The 21,336-nt window shown below is 37.9% G+C and overlaps 1 protein-coding gene and 1 non-coding gene across 7 annotated transcripts in view; one reads left to right on the top strand and one right to left on the bottom strand.

The window, feature by feature from the left end:
- Positions 1 to 21,336, bottom strand: part of Luzp2 (leucine zipper protein 2) — a 400,419-nt gene that overhangs the window by 7,632 nt on the left and 371,451 nt on the right. For all 6 annotated transcript variants that reach the window (NM_001432775.1, NM_001432773.1, NM_001432776.1 and 3 more), the window contains 1 exon segment: positions 10,069 to 10,161. In NM_001432775.1, the coding sequence (NP_001419704.1) occupies positions 10,069 to 10,161 (93 nt within the window).
- LOC120100164 (U6 spliceosomal RNA) lies at positions 11,878 to 11,982 on the top strand. The gene has a single exon (XR_015655527.1). It is a non-coding gene; the product is annotated as a U6 spliceosomal RNA (small nuclear RNA).

The raw sequence follows: 21,336 nt of genomic DNA, 5'->3' as shown, positions 1-21,336 counted from the left end.
AGTAAACTGTATTTCATAGAACTCATTCCAGGAAATGGATTCTTATCATTATGGTCCTCTTCAGTGAAAGTCTTTAAACTATGTCAGTTCCATAACCATCCCTCTTGTTGAGTGACTCTGGAGGTTATATATGCAAAGCTGTTTTGTTGTTATTTTGTTTTTGCATTTTTTTGTGATTCCTACTGTCACTTACATGGACTCACAGATTTTCTTTTTTATCATGACTATTAAATACATACAGAAGCACAACAAATACTTGTAACATTGATTAGCACTTTGTGCCATACTTCAGCACTACTTGGAGTAGTTACAGATATTTTGTTTACTGTAATTCTTCATGAGTTTAGCTCAAATCAATTATAATTCTTCTAGAAGGTAAAAAAGGGTTTTATGCAAATTTTAGATTAAGGAGTCTACCTTCAATCATTATTAAACTAGTATGTGTGTGTGAATATGTATGTGGATATGCACACACTTATGTATTTGTCCCACATGCATATTTGTGTGTTCCAATATATATGTGCACATGTGTGTATGTATGCCTGGAATATTCACCCTTGTGTTATCATCTTCATTGCTACTGCAATACTGAAAATTTCTTAGATAAGGGCTTTAAATAATGTTCTTGTTTAATTCTTATGACCATTTAAATAATCTAATATTTATACAAATAAAGATATGGGAGGAGTAAACTGAGGTAAAAACCTGCTAGCTCAGCAATGTCACTTAATTTTCCTCGCTTTATACATATATCTACTTACAAGCCAGATCCTACAACTAAACTACTAGCTCTTTAGAAATCTCTTTCTATCTGTGTCATGTTATGGGGCTAGGCTGCCTTTCTCTTGAGCTTCTCCTAACCCAAGAGGGCTCCTTAGCTCTCTTTCCTAATATACTGTTTTATCTGAACCCTGCCAGCTGCTTCTTTAATGTTCCTGCAAGCCCAAAGAGAAAATCCCCATCTCTTACCCAGAGTTCCTACCAGAGAGAGAGAGAGAGAGAGAGAGAGAGAGAGAGAGAGAGAGAGAGAATATGAGATATATTAAAGATCCAATTCCTTAGAACCTTCTAGCTCCTTCCCTACATCACATCCTTGGCAGGCTGAACTATGTCTCTGTCTTGGTATGTATGTGTTTGGGGTGGAGTTGGGGGCTTCTCCAAACCAAGCCAGAAGTTGTCAAAGCACTTCACCTTTATTGTGGAGTAGCTCAAGGCCACCCAGGTGACTTTGCCTTGGGTCATAGGGCAAAGACCACAAGACCTTTCCTAAGCAATTCTCCTTAAAATAGGGAGGAATTTTCCATTCCTTAGCATTCTTATCTATGGAGGGTTTTAGATGCATGCTCCAACTGTATCTCTTGAGGACACACCTAACTGCATCTGACTAACACAATAGCCATTTAAGCTTTCATATTTTGCTAACATTTGGGTTTTCTATGTACAATATTAAATATGCTATAACAAATTCTTATAAATACTTATGACTAACACTGACTCTCCTTTAAGAGATACATACTAACAAATTTATGCAGAAAATATGCAAAGATTGGTAGAAAGCAAATGTTCAGAGGGCTATCACAATGGATGAAAGGCAATATGCAAGAAAGAGAAGGCGGAAGTGAGATTGACATCAAAGAACAACTAAATTAACTTGAGCAGAATTCTAGAATAGCAGGATCCATAGATATTCCTGACTAGCTAAGGGTTACCTTTTCACAGATTTTTTTATTCCTTGCTTGCAGAGGGTAGTTAATGAAATTTTAAAGAATTGAGTATACCCTCAAGAGACTTGAGGCCCCAGGGAGAGGGAGGTCTGGTGGGGTGGAAGTAGGGTAGTGGGACATCCTCTTGGAGACTGGAGAGGAGGTATAGGAGAATTAGAAAAAAGAATTAAGTATATCTGAAAATTTAGTTTTCAAGTCACATAAATTTTACTTGCTACTACAAGATGGTTTGTTTTTTAAGAGAAATCACCAGAAAGTGCTGTACTTTTCAGAGGTAAAGACAATTATGTACATTCACATTTCCTAAAAGAGTCCAAACTGACCAAGTAAAAAAGAAAATAATATTAACCATAGGGGAAATTTATAAAGTAGTGACAATGGGGGTAGAATTACTTGTTACATTGTGTCAACAGAATTCTGTGGGTGCATGGTATCAATAACAAGTTAAAGCTTAATATTAGTCTTGGCATTGTGAGAAAGTAATACTTACATAGTATATTTCTTCCTCCTGAAGGAGTTTAGCAGGGGTCGCATTTTTGCATGAAAGAGTAGATGTGGGTATATGTGTAGGTTCAGTTTTTCTCATGTAAAATGTACAAAGCACAGGCATAATGTTCAATGTTTATCACAGAACTCTATGAGTTAATCATGTGTGGTGATTGAAGTCTAGAATCTCAGAACTTCTAGGCTGAAACAGAAGGATTATTGGAAGTTTGGTGTCATTCTGGCCTACATGGTGACTTCTTATTCAGTAGGGGATATGTGGGGAAATGATGTTTCAAAATGTCAAAACAAAATAGAATAAATGGGGACATGTTTTCAATAATTCATGTAAAAGAAAAAGTAAGGATTGTATAAAATATGGAAGTTTAATAGATAATGGTAAAAATGAAAGAAAATGATAAGACAGTATTGGCTTACTTTTTCAAAATATTTAAGCTGAAAATGAGAGAACTCCATAGTAGTGCAAAGCAAGTACAATGGAATCACTAAGCTATGGAACAGTGTGAGATGTGGCAAAACATGATTAAGATGAGGAGAATAGAATGGAGTGTTCTAAAGTTTGGTTTTACAAGAAATGACACCAACCATCTCTCTATATGTCCAACCACATATGTAACCTGTTTTCATCTTTATCTCTGTCTGCATATCTAGTCTTTTTCCTTCTCGCCCTCTATTCTCTTTCCTTCATTTTTCTTTATTCCTCCCTTACATTTATTTAGGTTGTCTTCCTCTTTCTCGTTTCCTGTCCTTCTCATCTCTCTTCCCCCTTTTCCTCTTAGTCTCAAACTTCTCTTACCACCTCTACTTTTCCTTTCCTTCTTCCTCTCCCTCCTTTATCTGACCATCACCATCCTTCCCTCCTCCCCATCATGTCAATATGTCACTATTCTTCCTTTACTCTCTCTTGATTTGAACAGGAGTTAAAAAAGTATCATATCATTCAAGTGCTCATCCTTCGTCAGTAACCTTAAGTCAAAATGTGTCCTTGATTAAGCCCACCCAATTTAACAGATGCTCAGATAAATCATAATGAATCAATTAGAACTTCTCTGTAGATTTCACTTGGTTGCAGATGGTTCATTAGGGATTTATTTAGTGAAATAATGTTGCATGTTAGGAATGAGACTTCTTAAAAGGCAGACTGAGGGGACGAGCAGCCATTGCTGAAATAGTGAGACTCTGATGATTTGTTTAACTACTCCACATTACTAGTTTTAGAAATAAACCTTTAAGAACAAGAGAAGACTAGCCAGGTATTGTAGCTCACAGATGTTAGTCTGGCATTTGGGGGACTGAGGTGGAAAGATTGTTGTGACTCTGTGGCTAGCCTGGGCTTCACAGTGAGACACTATCTCTAAAACAAATAAACAGATTGAAAATGAAGAAGACAGAGTGATTTACGTGAAATGGTCTCATTTAAAACTAAACTTGAAGTTTGATAAAAGCTTGTTGCTACTCTTAATAGTTTCATATTTCACAAGAGATTATTAACATAACTAAAGACCTTTCATAATATATTAACATTAATCAATGAAAATATACAATTAAGTCTAAAATACAGCAAAAGAAATAACTACGATTGGCACAAAAACCTGTTTCCAGGCTCACACTGACTTAAGAAATGAGGCAAGCTGAAGGCTGAAAACAAGAATGGAAAGAACAACAAAACAAAGCAGAGTGGACACCTTACAGTTACTGAGAAATTCTACTTAATCTGGACGAAATATTTCTGGAATATTATATTACTTATGCACTGTATTTTTAAAAAACTCACAAAGTTAAAATATTAAAAAAGGAAGCTGAATCCAGGTGAAGAGTCTATACTTACTCAGAGACCAACAGTGCTACACCTGATGTGGCACCTGTACCTGCTGTGAAGACACCTCTAAGTCCCTTCAGTAATCTTAATTTATAGTACCAATTTATCACATTTTCAGTGCCCACCTGTAGTATTATGCAATTCAAAATAAGGACCTTGAACAAATAACCAAAATGTGAGATAGCATGTTATAGCGTGGTATAGATAAGCAAATAACATGTATAAACATGGGCGTCATAGAAACCCAGTGGGCATCCAGACTAAGAGGCTGTTAGGTGCCTTTTATGAAGCTAGGGTAGATCAAAGATTATCAAATGATGGTGTGTACATAACCACAGTTTTGTCACAACTGCCTCAAAGCGAATATTCTTATGATAGTTGGGCTATTTTAATTTGCTAAATTAATAAGTTGAAATTATTAAGTTTTCTATATGGTTTCTAGAGCCAATCATAATTTATTCACATTTCAGTTGTACTAAAGTATTATTAGAGGTGAACATGGTCATTTATATCAGTAGAAAACATAATTCTTCTGAATACCTTTGGAGACCCTCTTCCATTCTTGCACTACCTAGATGGATACAAGCTTCCTCCTCTGGAAAATGTCTCAGCAATAAAATTAAGAAATCAGCCTCTGCTATGAGAGAGCACTGCATAGAATGACAATGGACTCAGCTTCCTCAAACCACTTAAAACATGGCTTGTATAAGCCTTGTCTAGTACATACCACTAACAACTCACCAGGGTTATGACAAGGCATAATGAATTCTGCCTTTAACAGCAAACTGGGATCCCTTAAATCTCTGAAAAACTGATAGCATGAAAAAATAAAAATGCTGACATTATTTACTACTTGCGGCTCTAGGATTTTATTTCTGGATAGTTCCCCTCTCTAATTTCCATTCACAATGCTTGGAAGATTAAAAGGTTCCTTTTGGTCAGGAACTCATAAGCAAGGGCAGCGGCAGCCAACTAAGAAGGTGTGCCAGTAGTAGATATGGCAGACTACTGAGCAAGTATGCCAGTAATAAAGATGGAAGAGAACTGAGTAAATATGCCAGCAGACAGCATGGCTGACAAATGAGCAAATGAGCTAGAAGTAAGCAAAAACAATGATGTGTGTTGCCTTTCATTTCCTTAGCACCTAAAAAAGAAAATCTGCTACTCCTAGGAGTAAAAATATCACAAAACCATTGACATCAGGTCTCAATTCTTAATTCCTAAAAATGAAAACAAAATGCAAATGTCCTTAATTCTTAGTATGTTACTTACCAAAAGGTGAGGAAAAAATGAGATGGAGAAAAAAACAGGCTTTGCTGTCTCTGTTTTATCCAATATTATAGTATCATCTACCTGAAGCTATTTAAAAAGTGAATCAATATGCCTGAAATCTGCTTCAGGATTTCTCAAAGTGTTTAGCACAAAAAATTGACAACAGTCATTCTAGTAGGGTTTACTCAAATAAATGTATTCTAAGATACTTCTTACAGATCTGCTAATCAATATAACTGGGTCGTGGGCATGCTAATGGCTGGTCCAGGAATCCTTAGCCATATGGAAATCGGAAAACGATTGCTATAGCCTGTATTGATAAGAAGTTCATGAAATAAAGCCACTTAACAAAAGGCGATCTGAAGATCAGCAGTGCTAAGTCTCAGATGTGGGCTTCCTTTCCACATTTGCCTCTGTGCTATCCAGTGTTGTCTGTGACCAGCAGGAACCAAGCACACACTATCATGCACAGAGAAATTGTGTCTGTTTCACCCATATGTCTCTAGATTCCCAAGGATAAGCATGAAGAATATTTCTCCTTTCAATAGCCCACTTCCTACCTTCATTCCAAAATGTGAGTTTTCATTATCTGATCACACATAGCTACCCACTTTAACTTGTAATGCTGCTTCAGATACTTTTGATTAAAGAAGTCACATTTCATATTTGACTGATATTTTATTCTTTCTTCAGTGTTTTAACCAACTATATTCATTTCCGTTATGGTGAAGTAATATTGCACATAAATAGACACTGAAAGTTATAGATAATGAGGTTTCCCAAGTCAGGTTTTAGGCTTTTTAACCTCAGAAATAATGTAATTCTAAATTATAAACAATTTCAGATGGAAATTTAGACATAATTATACAAACATTTTATGAATTATAATAATTATTAAGAAGTCATTTGCCCTTAATATAATGTATAGATATAATCCCTATCAAAATAATAGCAGATGGGATTCCTGAAGTTGTCAGGGTGATCACATAAATTATAGGAAATTGCAACGGGCTCAGAATAGTCAATTTGGTATTAAAATGGAATAACAAACTTGAGGGTTTTAACTTTCTATTTCCAGAACGTACGTAAGGATACAGATATTAAGATAATGTGGTCCTCAGATAGATATAGGTATTCAGATAGTATGAACATACCAGCTGGTTGTCTGATATTAAATGGCAAACTCTGAAGATTTATAATTAAATAACATGACGGAATGTGCATGTTGTATTTATTTGTGCGGGAATAAATATTCTTATTTGAGAGAGAGAGAGTAAGAAGGGGTATATTGGAGAGTTTAGAGAAAGAAGATATAATTATAACGCAATCTCAAAATGATAACTATTCATTATAATTAAAGTTCTATGAAGTAATAAAAAGATAGTATGAAGCTACATAGATGATAGACGTACAGAAACTGAAGCAATTTAGGAAGCAGAAAAATAAACTCATACTGTTCATTGATTAGTTCAATTGTTCTCCTGTGGGTTGTGACCTCTTTTGGGGTCACATATCAGACGTCCCACATATCAGATATTTATATCACAGTTCATAACGATAGCAAAACTACAGGTAAGAGTTAGCAATGAAATAATTTTGTGGTGGGGGTCACCACAACATGAAGAACTGTATTAAAGGATCCCAGGATTAGTAGGGTTAAGAACCACTGAATTAGTTTTTGATGAAGGGGATAAAAACTGACTGTATAAAGAGTAGTTATTGCATAAGAACAGGACACCTAGAATGACTGGCTAAACAAGCAAATAATGAATATAGAACCTTACACTGCACTGCAGTCTGGAAAAGGTCACTAGGGATTGCGAGTCTAATTCTTGAAAATAATATAGTTATGGGCACAGAACAAGAAACAGAAAGTAATTCTTGTGTTTTTGAGTAATACTTTAAATTAAATACTGTCAGTTTGTACATCTGACAATACAAACCAAAGTGAAGCTTGACTTTACCTCTGCCAATGGTGTTGAAATTATTTTCATGATAAAATGGCTGCCACACTTCCATAATGCTTAACACAACTCAGGATATTCCGAGTTGAGACATCTACACTCAAGAATAGTTCCCATAGATCCGAAAGCACGCGAATACTCATTTGGCTAATTGCAAGAACTCAGAAATGCGCCATTCTCAAATATGACTTGCGGAAAGAAGACCTCAAATCCTAAGTGCGTATGATGATGATTCTTACCCAGGCTCTGTGTTTGCCTGTGCAACTTACACTCACATTCACCAAGAAGCTTAGCAATTACTAAGATCAATGTAAGCACACTGGAACCTTGCAGTCCTTAATCACAGTCTGAGAGCTGTGTACATATATGCATGCTCCTGCATATATGAATGCATATATTAAACTAAATATTATAAATGACAAATTCATATAAAATTTGTTACCGCTACTGCAGCGGGTTATATAGAAATTACCATTTTAATATATAACTAGAACAAAGAAAGAAACAGATAACTTGTTACTGGATGATATAACACAGGGACTACATATCTCCTAAGGCAATGCTCTTTAAATTATATTCCATAGGCCACGTGTCAATAGGACAGTCTGGCTTGAGATAGCAGCCATCATGCTCATCTCAGAAAGCTGACAAAAGCCCTCAGCTCTATTCATTTGGGACACTCCAAATAGTTGTTCAAAATGTGACTGAAGTCCCCAGATAATTTTGTGATGATTTCTATTCGAAAACCACTTTTAGGGAAATTCATCTGTAGCATGGAATTACCTGGAGTATTTGGAATAAACACACCAGTTGTAGAGAATCCACTCCAGGGACGGCTGAGCTAATGTATTCTCCGGGTGGTATCAGTGTGGAGTCACAGGTTAGAACTCTGATGTAGAACTTGAAAACTGCTCTTCATCCCGTGCCACCAAGTCTCCCCTCTTATATTTGGGTAATTTACCTACCTTGTATTATATCTGGGTCTGTAGCAAGCATTCTCTACGCTAGGAATCAAAGCTGTTGGAAGTTTGAGACACTAATCCCGACATGTATTGAAGTAATATGAGAGACAATCGTCTCTCTGGTGACAGTGAACAGTACCAGGGAACTATATATTTATAGGAATTGTCAAAGAAACAAGAGTTTATAAAGGAGAACAATAGTAGAAGGAGAGGGGGTGGAATAGGAACACACACACACACACACACACACACACACACACACACACACACACGCACGCACGCGCAGGATTTTTTTCTCAACATCCCCCTAACCCCTCCCTCTCCCCTTCTATATGGGTGTTCCCCTCCCCATCCTCCCCCCATTAGCGCCCTCCCCCACAACAATCACGTTCATTGGGGGTTCAGTCTTGGCAGAACCAAGGGCTTCCCCTTCCACTGGTGCTCTTACTAGGCTATTCATTGCTACCTATGAGGTTGGAATCCAGGGTCAGTCCATGTATAGTCTTTAGGTAGTGGCTTAGTCCCTGGAAGCTCTGGTTGGTTAGCATTGTTGTTCATATGAGGTCTCGATTCCCTTCAAGCTCTTTCAGATCTTTCTCTGATTCCTTCAACGGGGGTCCCGTTCTCAGTTCAGTGGTTTGCTGCTGGCATTCGCCTATGTATTTGCTGTATTCTGGCTGCGTCTCTCAGGAGAGATCTACATCCGGCTCCTGTCGGCCTGCACTTCTTTGCTTCATTCATCTTATCTAATTGGGCGACTGTATAAGTATGGGCCACATGTGGGGCAGGCTCTGAACGGGTGTTCCTTCTGCCTCTGTTTTAAACTTTGCCTCCCTATTCCCTCCCAAGGGTATTCTTGTTCCCCTTTTAAAGAAGGAGTGAAGCATTCACATTTTGGTCATCCCTCTTGAGTTTCATGTGTTCTGTGCATCTAGGGCAATTCAAGCATTTGGGCTAATAGTCACTTATCAACGAGATGCACTCAGGATTTTTAACAGGTCCACCTTTTTGTAAAATGGTAGATCAAAATGATGCTTAGATCATAATGAACAAAACAGAACTTTTCTATTTCTTATATCAAACTGTAAATACCCTCCTATATACCAACATTTGTCTCTCTGTTGACAAGCATTTGAAAGCATTGTATAATCCAAACTAAATTCTCTAATGAGGAAATCTAAGTCCTTTGTGGTTCCTTATTAACCAACAGGTGAATATATTACCACTTTTTATTTTCTATTCTGTATCAATAGTGCTCTAGTATATTTTCTGTTTCTGAAAATTTTCTCCCATTGGCCAAGATCTATCCATATTTCAGACCACTGCAAGTTCATTTCTTCTGAACTCTAAGTAAGTCAACTTAAGGTTGATTCCTACTCCTGGTTAACTTTATATCCTAAATTATATTTCAGGCTTCTATCTCTTTATCATGTGAAGAGTGAGGGTCTCCCTTTCTCTAACAAGTTGTTCAGCAATAGCACAATTGCTTTTTTAAAGTGATGAATAGTATAGAATTTCTTTCTTTCTTTCTTTTTTTTTGCTTGTTACCTTGTTTGACTTTAACCCTTTGATTATATATCTCATGGCTGTAGGGATGAATGTAGTGCTAAGCCTTCATTTGCATAGCAGAATCTGGCTATACAACCTAGAACAACACTTTCCTGCTGCTGTCTAGGCAACATCCGTGTCATCACATGAAAAGTTATCGTGCTTAGAAAGTAGACACCTCCCTTCCTGCACACACACAGAATACATTTCATGGTGGCATGAATTATCATTGCCAAATGTCGTGTCTTTTCCAGACCACTTAAGGTTATTCTTACATCTTGAGTGCCACACACAGTGGTCCTCCTACTCTCTTCTTTTGTTGCCTGAACTTGAGAGCTGTCATGGTGTCCTGGAGAACTTTGTTGTGGCTGGAAAGAAATATAGAGAAAGAAGAAAAAAGTATTTAAAAGAAGGGAAATAGGTTTTATACACAGGCACAGATTCATGGTATTACACAACATAAATTGCAATGTCAACATTTCACTCTTAAAATAAAATAGGTGTTATTATATAAGACATCTGTAAAGTGTGCCTTAAAATTTTTATCTTTGAAATTAAGAACAACAATTATTAAATTTTTGTATTAGTTAGGCCCAATGGTAGCTTTCCTATTGGTTATGGATATTTCTTAAAGAATAAGCTGATATTTTTATAAAAAGAAGAATCTTAAAAAGAGAGGAATCTTGTCCTTTTTCTTTATACTAATCCCCAGTGTGTTTGAGATATAATGAGTACATGCTTCACTTATTCAACAAGACAGAAAATATCTTGTAACGTTATAGAGTATACCTGGAGGGTTTTGTGCATTCTGTTCCTTCACAAAGCAAGCTGTTTACCTCTGTTTACCAAAATATAATTATAGCATTTATCTCATTAGGAACACTAGGAAAGCAAAAAACATCCTAGCCGAAAAAAACATACAACTAACAGGTGTAATTCACTTGGTAAGATCTGTGACTGTCCACTGGGGAAGTGTACATCTGTGTGTCTTTTGCGCAACTCATTTAAATATAATGCTGCTGTCATCAGCCTAGGTTAGACTTTGGTAGAAGAGATAAATATAAATTCATGAATGCTGTCTCCCAAGTCTGAAGTGTTTTCTTTGAATTTACATTTCAAGTGTTATCCCCTTTCCTTGTTTTTATTCATCCCCTATCCCATCTCCCATCCCCCATCCCCCTCCTTCTATGAGGGTGTTCCCCACCCACCTACCCCTTCACCCACCCCCTGCCCTGATATTCCCTTACACTGGAGCATTCAGCCTTGGTAGGACCAAGGGCTTCTCCTCCCATTGCTGCCAACAAGGTCATCCTCTGTTACATAATGCAATTGGAGCTATAGGTCTGTCCATGTATAGTCTTTGGGTAGTGGTTTAGTCCCTGGGATCTCTGGTTGGTTGGTATTGTTGTGCTTATAGGGTTGCAAGTCCCTCCGGCTCCTTCAATCCTTTTTCTAACTCCTCTAATGGGGACACTGTCCTCAGTTCAGTGGTTGGCTTCGAGCATCCACCTCTGTATTTGTCATGCTCTGGCAGAACCTCTCAGGGGACAGCCATATCAGGCTCCTGTCAGCATGCACTTCTTGATTGCAATTGGCTGCATAGGAGTAAATACTTGGATCAAGAGTGGAACAGAATCTGCTCAGAGTACAAAACCCCAGCCAGGATCTTCAGTTATTCTACATGGTCTTCACATAGCCTTCAAAAAGCAACTGCACTCCTTAGTAACAAAGGATTCACACAAAGATAGCATCTGAGAAGATTATTACAAACTCTTAATATATATAGTAGAATGTATATTGCTAGTGAGACTAATAAGGCTTATGGAATCTTAACAGAAATACAGAAAGCAAAGCACTCCAATTCACTCCACTGTTCCATATTCATTAAGATGCTGGGCTTTTGCTAAACGCAGTAATTAAACAATTTCTCTTGACACGTAAGTCTAACTTTATTGATATGTAGAAGGAATGGAGACTTGTCTTTTTATTCTGGTCTTAACTTGTTTAGAAGACATGAATACAAACCTCCGCATTTTTACTTTTTAAAGAATAGAAAAGATAAATGACATGAATGACACCCCTTTGCTCGCCTTGGCAGGGCATGAACAAAAATTGCAATGATACAGAGAAGATTAGCATGGCCCCTGTACAAGAATGACAGACAAATTCATGAAGCTTTTTATATTTATAAAACCTCTCTTTCAACATCAATGAGGATGAATTAAAAGAAGTTTTTGAAGATGCCACAGAAATCAGATTGGTTAGCCAGGATAGGGAGCCTGAGGTGACTGCTTATATTAAACTTAAGACAGAAGCTGATACCCAGAAAATCTTTGAAGAAAAGCAGGAGGCCAGAATTGATGGGTGATCCATTTCACTTTACTTACACTAGAGAGAAGGGACAAAGGCGAGAAAGATCTGGAAAGAATAGCATTTGTAATGGTGAATCAAAACTCTGGTTTCACACAACCTCTACAGTGCAACAGAAGTTCTTCAGGGAGTACATGAATAAGCAGCCTCTATCAAAGTGCCCCATAACCCAAATGGCAAATCTAGAGGGTATGCATTTAAAAATTTGCTTCCTTTGAAGATGCTAAAGCAGCTATAAACTCCTGTAATAAAATGGAAATTGAGAGTAATCAGGCTGGAGTTACAAGGAACCAGGGTATTACCTATTACCATTCAAACCTCTGTTTGTCAAAGGTCTGTCAGAGGATACCATCAAAGAGAATAATTTGAGGGCTCTGTTTGCAGATTAGGAAAGTAGTTCTTATTTTAAAATATTATCAGAGTTACATGAGGTGCTGCAGACAAGAGTGGGAATGATAATCCTCACATAAAATGGCATCTTAAAACCTGAATTTTCTATGTTTATTTTGACTTGATTATATAAATTTATAATAAAATGCATTTTTAAGACATTTAAGAGGAAAGAAAGAAAAGTGCTTCCTTCAAAGAGTTTGGCTTTGTAGACTTCAATAGCAGGGATGATGCCAAAACTGCCACTGAGAACATGGGGTGGAGAGAGTGATGTGCAGGGAACCATAGAGTTGACTTGACCTGGCTACCCTGAGAGGCAAGCATCACAGATTTTTCAGGTTAGAGATCACGGTTCCTGGGATACAATGTGCCTTCTAGTTCCTAAGAGACCGATGCACTCTCCTAGGCATTGAAGTATCCAGGCCTCTTTGTGTTTCTCCATCTGTTCCCTTGGAAGATAAGGAATCATGGAAGCCTGGAAGCCTGGCAGGACAATTGGTCTTAGACAGTAATTTTGTGTACCCTGTTTTTATAGCTTGCAAACTTCAGTGTATCCTAGCAACTATACCTGTATTGATTCTAGCAATTGCCATGATATTCTGTTTCTGATAAAGAAATAAAAAGCCAGATTACACCTCAATAAAATTGTTATAGCCTCAGTTGTGCCTTGGCCCCTTCAACCTGCCCTGATTTAATTCCTAGCAACCATACGAGGTGACCTTGGTCTGGTAAGTAAGTGCAGGGACTTATACTGATAGAAACAAAATTACCTTGGACTGAGTCAAGCCTAAGAATGAAAGTGGCTTTGGTGGCTTAGTTGGAGGCAAAAGAATTTTGGAAGCCTAGGCAGGGGACAGAGGAGAAAGAGAAAGATTTGGTGGTAGAGCCAATGAGGTTTTGAGGATGAGGAAGATTCTTAAGTGCTAGAGGAGGAGAGGGAAGGGAGACTTTTAGCCATAGGAAAGAAGATGAAGTTTGAATAGCCTTTTCCATCCCAGTCTTTTCCTCTTCAGTTGAAAGAAAGTACTATGGGATTTTTACTTTGTTACCTGTTCAATGGCAGAGCTGTGTGAAGTCATTACAATACAGTATTCAGCTGTGTGGTCTATGCTCAGTCCATATAGGTAACATTTCTAAAGAGATACCCTGTTGGCTTTGACCAGCTATCCATATAAACCTTTTATAGATCAGTGATAGAACTAGCCCTTATCTGTACATTTCTCAATTCATGTTGTTTCATTCCATATGCAAAACCATTTTTCCTTACAAATACTTTTTTTTATTTTCCATTTGCAATGGAGGGCTGTAAAGAAATGGTGTGTGTGTGTGTGTGTGTGTGTGTGTGTGTTGACTTTGGGCCAAATTAACAGTCTGGGGGAAAAAGAATGACACTCCTACACTGTTACAGAATCTGTTTGCTGCACATTGAAGATAGCAGATAACAAGTGAACTCTGTGTCTGCTCTGGGTTAAGTTCCTTTGGGAATGTGAAGAGGTGAAGGATGTTATTTTGTTTGTTATGTTGTCTACACAATCAGGTATTGGCAACTCACTTTAATACAAAGCATGGTTCCCAGTGCACCACATGCACAACTGGTACCTGCAGAGGCCAAAAAGAGTGAGCATTGAGTATCCTGGAAATTGCGTTACCAATGGTTATGAACCATTATGTGTGTGCAGGATCAATTTCAAGTCTACAAGCACAGCTTATGCCTTTAAACCCTGAGCCATATCTCTAGCCCAAGAAAAGCAATCTTAAAAAGAGTCAAACATGGATTTGTTCTAAGAAAACTCAATTGAGTGACTGCCACCAGCTTCCCATTACCTCCGACTTACAGAGGAAAGGAAGACCCAGATTTATACTCATAAATAAGAGACACTTGTATCAAGAGCGACTCTCCCTGACAGTGACAAAGAAGACAACAGCTGGAGAAAACATGAAGAATCCATTAAATTACACACATAATAGCCGTTTTTAATGTATTTTGATGTTTCCTATAGTATGTTTCAGTTGAACAATCAGATAACTAAATAACTTTGTAATTTTACTTCAATGTATAACAGCAGCAACTGGGTAAAGGCAGGAATTATTGTTACTTCTCTCAATGTCTTTCAGCTTTTGTCACATGCATGGAGATCTCACATGGCTACATTTGTTTTGTACAGGACATTTTTATTTTTATTTCTTTTTTAGTTCACAAGTCTGATAGCAGAATACTGTCATCCATAATATGTTTCATATGGAAAATTTATAGATTGAAAATCCATAAAGGGTTGGAGAGGTGACTCAGTGAGGAAAAGTACTTGTTAGGCTTGCAGAGGATCCAAGTTCAATTCCCAGGATCAACATAGTGGTTCACACCTAAAACCCAATTACCAGGGGATTCTATAGCCACATGTGGTGCATATAGATCCATGCCAGCAAAACATTCATGCATAAAATAAAATAAGGCCTAAAAAACCACCCAGAACATATTTTGGAAATCTTCTTGTGGTTGAAGGTTCTAGTAGATTCAGTTTGAATTAAATGTCTTATTTTGATAAACCTCAACTCACTGCCTGTATCGGAATCACAGCAATCTATTGTTGGTTTATAGATTAGATTACAATCCCCAGAGGAAAATATATTCATCACTGAATGTTTAGAAGCTAGTAGGTATTTTTCAATGAACTAATTGCTGTTTGTTATTTTCATTCAGCTTTTTTTATGATTTATACTTAAAAAATAAACAATGAAACTAAAGTGCTGAATCAGAAAGCAACTAGGCATGCATATGCTGAATAAATGATTGCAAAATAAATTAGAGTAATTCAAAGGCAATTTTAATTATGTCTAGGAGCTATATGAATGAACGAACATTTACATACCCTTTAAGTATTGCAATAAAATTACAATTAAAAGAGAGATCAAATTAATTCTGTTTTATCCCTAGAAGCCCTAGTTGGCTCTCAATAAATGTTCTTTGTTCCTTCTCCTTTCCTACTATACCTCTCACGGTCATCTTTCATTCTATAGGATGGAATGGGATGAAGTATCACATTCCCTAAGTGACCAAAGAGAGAGGCACACATCCAGGTAGTTTCATAGTCTCTTCATGACTGAAACACAACTGGCCAGATTCAGAAATAATCAGTGCTCACTGGGGCTCTCAGAGACTGAAGCAACAATTAGGGAGCTGGTCTGAGTCTGACTGAGTTTCTCTGTATGTGTGTTATGGTTGTGTAGCTTTGTGTTCTCATGAGATTCCTACCAGTGGGAGCAGGGGCTATCTCTGACTCTTTTGCTGGCTTTTGGGGCCCTTTTCCTCCTACTAGGTTGCTCATCTGACCTTCGTATGAGAGTATATGTCTATTGAAACATGATATGCCATGTTTGATTAGTATCCCCAGGAGCCCTGCTCTTTTCTGAAGGGAAACAGAAGAGGAGTTGATCTGAGGAGAAAGGAGGTGGGAGAGAGAGGGGCTTGGAGGAGAAACTGTGGCCTGGGTATAATATATGAAAGAATAAACAAACAAGCAAAAAAACAAAATAAACAGACTCTAAACAGCTATGTACAATCTGTATCTATGTGCAACTGTCCCTGTTCTTTCACTTTTATAGTTAATGGTTTCCATCTTCTAGAACATCTCCCCAAGGCTTGCTCCTGTAGTTCTTCCAACATGCCTTCTTTAATATTACTTAAGTCATTATTTATGACATAGGGAGGTCAGTATGATGCAAAAAATAGTCCAAAGAACTGAAAATTCACAATGTGACACAAGTTCTAAGGTAGTACTCCACAAGAACCAATAAGAAGTAAAGCAAACCTAGGTTCAGAAGTTCAAAAGAGTAGTCTGCAATGGAACTTTAATTTTAGTGCATCAATTATACCCCTAAAAAATGAGACAGTATGAGTGCTGGCAAAAGCTCATGTTTGATTCTTTATATTTTTTCATGGAGATAATTTATATTATTAGAAATATTTCAAGATTTGCAGCTGAGTAGGTGAATAAGCATATTAATTAAATAACAGTTTTTATTCTCTCTGTATATATATATATATATATATCATTTTTAGCCTCTATCATCTACCATCTGCCTATAAACTATATCTACCCATCATCAAGACTACTTCTATAGTTATATTTACCATAGGTCTATTGTAAGTCATTTATCCTTTATTGATGAAAAAATATCTAGAGCCTGTCTATAACTGTCTGTATCTGTCATCCATCTCTATCATCTGTCTATCCTGTATCCTGAACTATCATATCTATCTTTCTATCTATCTATCTATCTATCTATCTATCTATCTATCTATCTATCTATCTATTATCTACCTACCTACCTACCTACCTACTTACTTACCTATCTACCTACCTGCTTATAAGCTATTCATCATTTATATCTCACAGATTAATGTGCTTGAATAATTAGTACATATTCAATGTTTTGGAAATCTGCAGAACATTCTCGAGAAAAGGCCTACCAGTCAAAGATGGGATGATCTGATTAGACCTTGAGTATGCTTTTATGGCCTAGTCCTGCTTTAGATTTCATGATTTTCTTCTCACATTCTGCCTCGAACTTTGCATGCTTTAGAGGCCAAGGGATTTAAGTATGAATTATTGCTTCAATGAGTTCCTTCTATCAATGAAAAAATTAATATAGAAAGTCAATATAGATGGGAGATTATTATCAGCACAAACCTGGAATTTGCACAGTGGTGCTAAATTATGGTTAGCCAGACCTATAGAAAAAATATAAAGCAAAAAGCACAATAGGAAGAGGTTTTTTTTTTTCTGATGCTCTTTTTTTTTTTTTTTTTTTCTGATGCTCTTTTTTTTTTTTTTTTTTTTGGATTTTTTTTTTTTATTAACTTGAGTATTTCTTATATACATTTCGAGTGTTATTCCCTTTCCCGGTTTCCGGGCAAACATCCCCCTCCCCCCTCCCCTTCCTTATGGGTGTTCCCCTCCCAACCCTCCCCCCATTGCCGCCCTCCCCCCATAGACTAGTTCACTGGGGGTTCAGTCTTAGCAGGACCCAGGGCTTCCCCTTCCACTGGTGCTCTTACTAGGATATTCATTGCTACCTATGGGGTCAGAGTCCAGGGTCAGTCCATGTATAGTCTTTAGGTAGTGGCTTAGTCCCTGGAAGCTCTGGTTGCTTGGCATTGTTGTACTTTTGGGGTCTCGAGCCCCTTCAAGCTCTTCCAGTTCTTTCTCTGATTCCTTCAATAGGGGACCTATTCTCAGTTCAGTGGTTTGCTGCTGGCATTCGCCTCTATATTTGCTGTATTCTGGCTGTGTCTCTCAGGAGCGATCTACATCCGGCTCCTGTCGGTCTGCACTTCTTTGCTTCATCCATCTTGTCTAATTGGGTGGCTGTATATGTATGGGCCACATGTGGGGCAGGCTCTGAATGGGTGTTCCTTCAGTCTCTGTTTTAATCTTTGCCTCTCCCTTCCCTGCCAAGGGTATTCTTTTTCCTCATTTAAAGAAGGAGTGAAGCATTCACATTTTGATCATCCGTCTTGAGTTTCGTTTGTTCTAGGGATCTAGGGTAATTCAAGCATTTGGGCTAATAGGAAGAGGTTTTATGAAGATGCACTTTACTGATAGTTTTAAAGTCACAGAGAGCACAGGTATTCATAAATTAACTGAGGACAGGAATGGATTAGGGACACAAAATGAAACTGTGTACTAGGACAGGAGAATTGACATATTTCCAAACATTGCTTTTTTCAATTATTTTATTTTTGAGGTTGTATATGCATATGTATTATACTGACATTATTACTCCCTTCTTTTTCCTCCCTCCAATTCTTTCTATATTCCTTTCCTTGCTTACTTTTAAATTCATTGCTTATTTATTTATTAACTAGTACGAAACATAATTACCCCCAACAGATAAATCTATAATAAACCCTTAATCACTTAGGGTTCATAGATCATTGAGGAAGAAGAGGGAGTAGGATTTTAAGAGCCAGAGGATCAGGCAGTTTTCTATGAGACCTTATTTCTTAAAAATGTCAGAAGCTAAACTTAAAGGCTCACCAATGTGATGGCCTAAATACTTGCTGAAATATAACAACAGTAGCCATGCTGAAGGGGATGGAGCAAATCCATTATTCCTGCACCCTATACAAAGAATTACAGGATGTTAAGAAATGTCAAATGGCAGAAATGATATTTTAAGAAGAGCTAGGGTAAGAACTGAAGGAGCTGAAGGGAATTACAACCCAATAGGACCACCCAGATCTCTCATGGACTAAACCACCAAAGAGTATACATGAAGAGATCCATGACTCCAGATATATATGTAGCAGAGAATGGTCTTATCTAACATCAATGGGAGGGTAGGCCCTTGTTCTTGTGGAGGCTTGATGCCCCAGCATAGGGGAATGGTAGACTAATGAGGTGTAAGTGGGCAAGTGGGTGGAGGGAGGGGTACCCTCATAGAGGGGAAAAGGGGAGAAGAGAGAATGGGATGGAATGGGAGGGTTGTAGAGGGGTAACTGAGAAGGGGAATATCATTTGAAATGTAAAAAATTAAAATGATCAGTAAAAGAAAAAAGAAAAAGAAAAAGAAAAAAGGATTCTCTCGAATGCTCTAGTGTGTAACACAGCAAATCTTTTGAAAGAGTTTCATTTTTATCAGCTTTTTTTGTATTTATTTTATTTTTATTATTTTATTTATTTACATTCCAGTTGTAATGCGAATTCCATTCTTGGTCTCTCCACCCACAATTCCTCATCCCATTCCTCCTACTCCTTGCCTCCAAGAAGGTACTACCTTTCCCCTTCAGCCTTCCCCCTTCCCTGAACCTCAAGTCTCTCAAGGGGTAAGCACATCTTTTCCCACTGAGGCCTGACCAGACAGACCTCTGCTATATTTGTGCCAGGGGCCTCAGACTAGACTGTATATGTTCCTGGTTGGTGACTCTGTCTTTAGGAGCTCTTGGGTTCTGGGTTAATTGAGACTGCTGGTCTTCCTATGGTGTTGCCTTCCCCTTCAGTTTCTTCAATCCTCCCCCAGTCAACCTTAGGGGTCCTTGACTTCAGTCCAATGGTTAGATGAAAGTATCTGCTTCTGTCTCAGCCAGCTGCTGGTAGGGTCTTTCAGAGGACAGCCATGCTAGGCTCCCATCTGTAAGCACATCATAACATCAGTAATAGTGTCAGGCCTTGGTGCCCTTCCTTCCATGAGATGCATCCCAAATTGGACTGGTCATTGGACCACCTTTCCTTCAGTCTTTTCTCCATTTTGTTCCTGCAGTTATTTTAGACAGAAACAATTCTGAATCAGAAATTTTGACTGGGGGTTAGTAACCCTGTTCCTCTACTTGAGCCCCAGTTTACCTACTGGAGGGGGATTCTTAGAGTCTCCTTTCCCCAATACTGGGCATTTTGGCTAAGGTCAAAGTCCTTAAAGTCTCTCACCTTTCAGGTCTCTCCTACTTTCTAGAGGGGCCCCCCACCTCTCACCCTAGCCACTCACAAGCTACATCTACCATCACACACACCCAGGAAGTGAAAGGGTTTCTTTTAAAAAGGAAAACCCTGAGAGAATTGAACCTGCAGTGTGCAAACAGGACAGAAAGACACTAGGAGTTTTCATGAGCCTTACATCTACCGCCTCAAGGTCAAGACTAGGCCAAGTGCCAGCTTCCTGCCTCAGGTCAAGGATAGGCCCAAGTTCCATTCTCCACCCACAGTTCTCTGGAGGAACAAGAACATTTTGAAAAAACAAAAACAGAAACAAAGCAAAACAAACAAACAGAAAGCACAATGTACTGACAGACACCTGACCTTCTGGTCCCAGATAGAGTTTGACTGTGTGTCATATGCTTGCTAGCCAATAGATTCAAAGGTCAATATGCTTAGCCAATAAGTTTAAACTGTAACCTTGCTGATGTAAACTGTACCCCTAAATATATATATATATATATATATATGTACCCCTAAATATAAATATATATATATATATATATACATATATATATATATATATATCTTGTTAGAGCTATTCAGAGCCACCTTCTAGTCACTTGCCATAAGAGGCTGATTGAGGGTTGACCCTAACATGCCAGAAAAATAAACCTTTTGTGTTTGCATTGAACTCTGTTCTCGAGTCTTACTTGGGGGGTCTCCCAGTAGTTAAGACTCACTTTGAGCCTTACAGGACCACATAAGGAAATGTTCTCAGTTCACTCATGCAGACACTCATACCCTGATACTGAGTTGGTAAAGAAGATCTAGAATTTTTTTCAGCTGGTCTCAGAATTATCAACCATGCATATGATTTTAGGTTTGCCAATACATAGCATAAATGTTTCCAACATTTTCGCCAGAGCTCCAGAAAAAGCAAATAATGCAGGTTTAGATTTCCCCTGTAGAGCCCATAGGAGTTACCTCTGAAGCTATGGAAATGAAATAGAGTATTGAGTGCTAGAGGATATTAGAGATAGTAGCATGTATGATGTTTACTAAGGAGAGCTGTATTACTATGTGGAAATAGTTCAAGAGATGTGCTTCCATATGACAATATCATGGGATTATGCATTCTCAAGTACACTTGAGTATAGATAATCCTGCCCTGGGTTCCACACTCCAGACATGAAGCTGTGGGTTATGATCCTTGCTTTATCAAGCTTCATTATTGCTTTGATGTGGGCTAGCTTTTCTATCTTTTTGTTTCTTTTTCTTAGAATGGGAGTGTTTACCCCTGGCATTTCACACTGGGAATGTGTAACCTTGTTTTGACTTTACCTAAATCTCAAAAGAGGCTTTGATATTTAG

This window comes from Rattus norvegicus, chromosome 1 (assembly GCF_021556685.1).
Source record: "Rattus norvegicus strain SHRSP/BbbUtx chromosome 1, alternate assembly SHRSP_T2T, whole genome shotgun sequence".
Lineage (NCBI taxonomy): Eukaryota > Metazoa > Chordata > Mammalia > Rodentia > Muridae > Rattus > Rattus norvegicus.
This window is presented reverse-complemented; position numbering and strand designations above follow the sequence as displayed.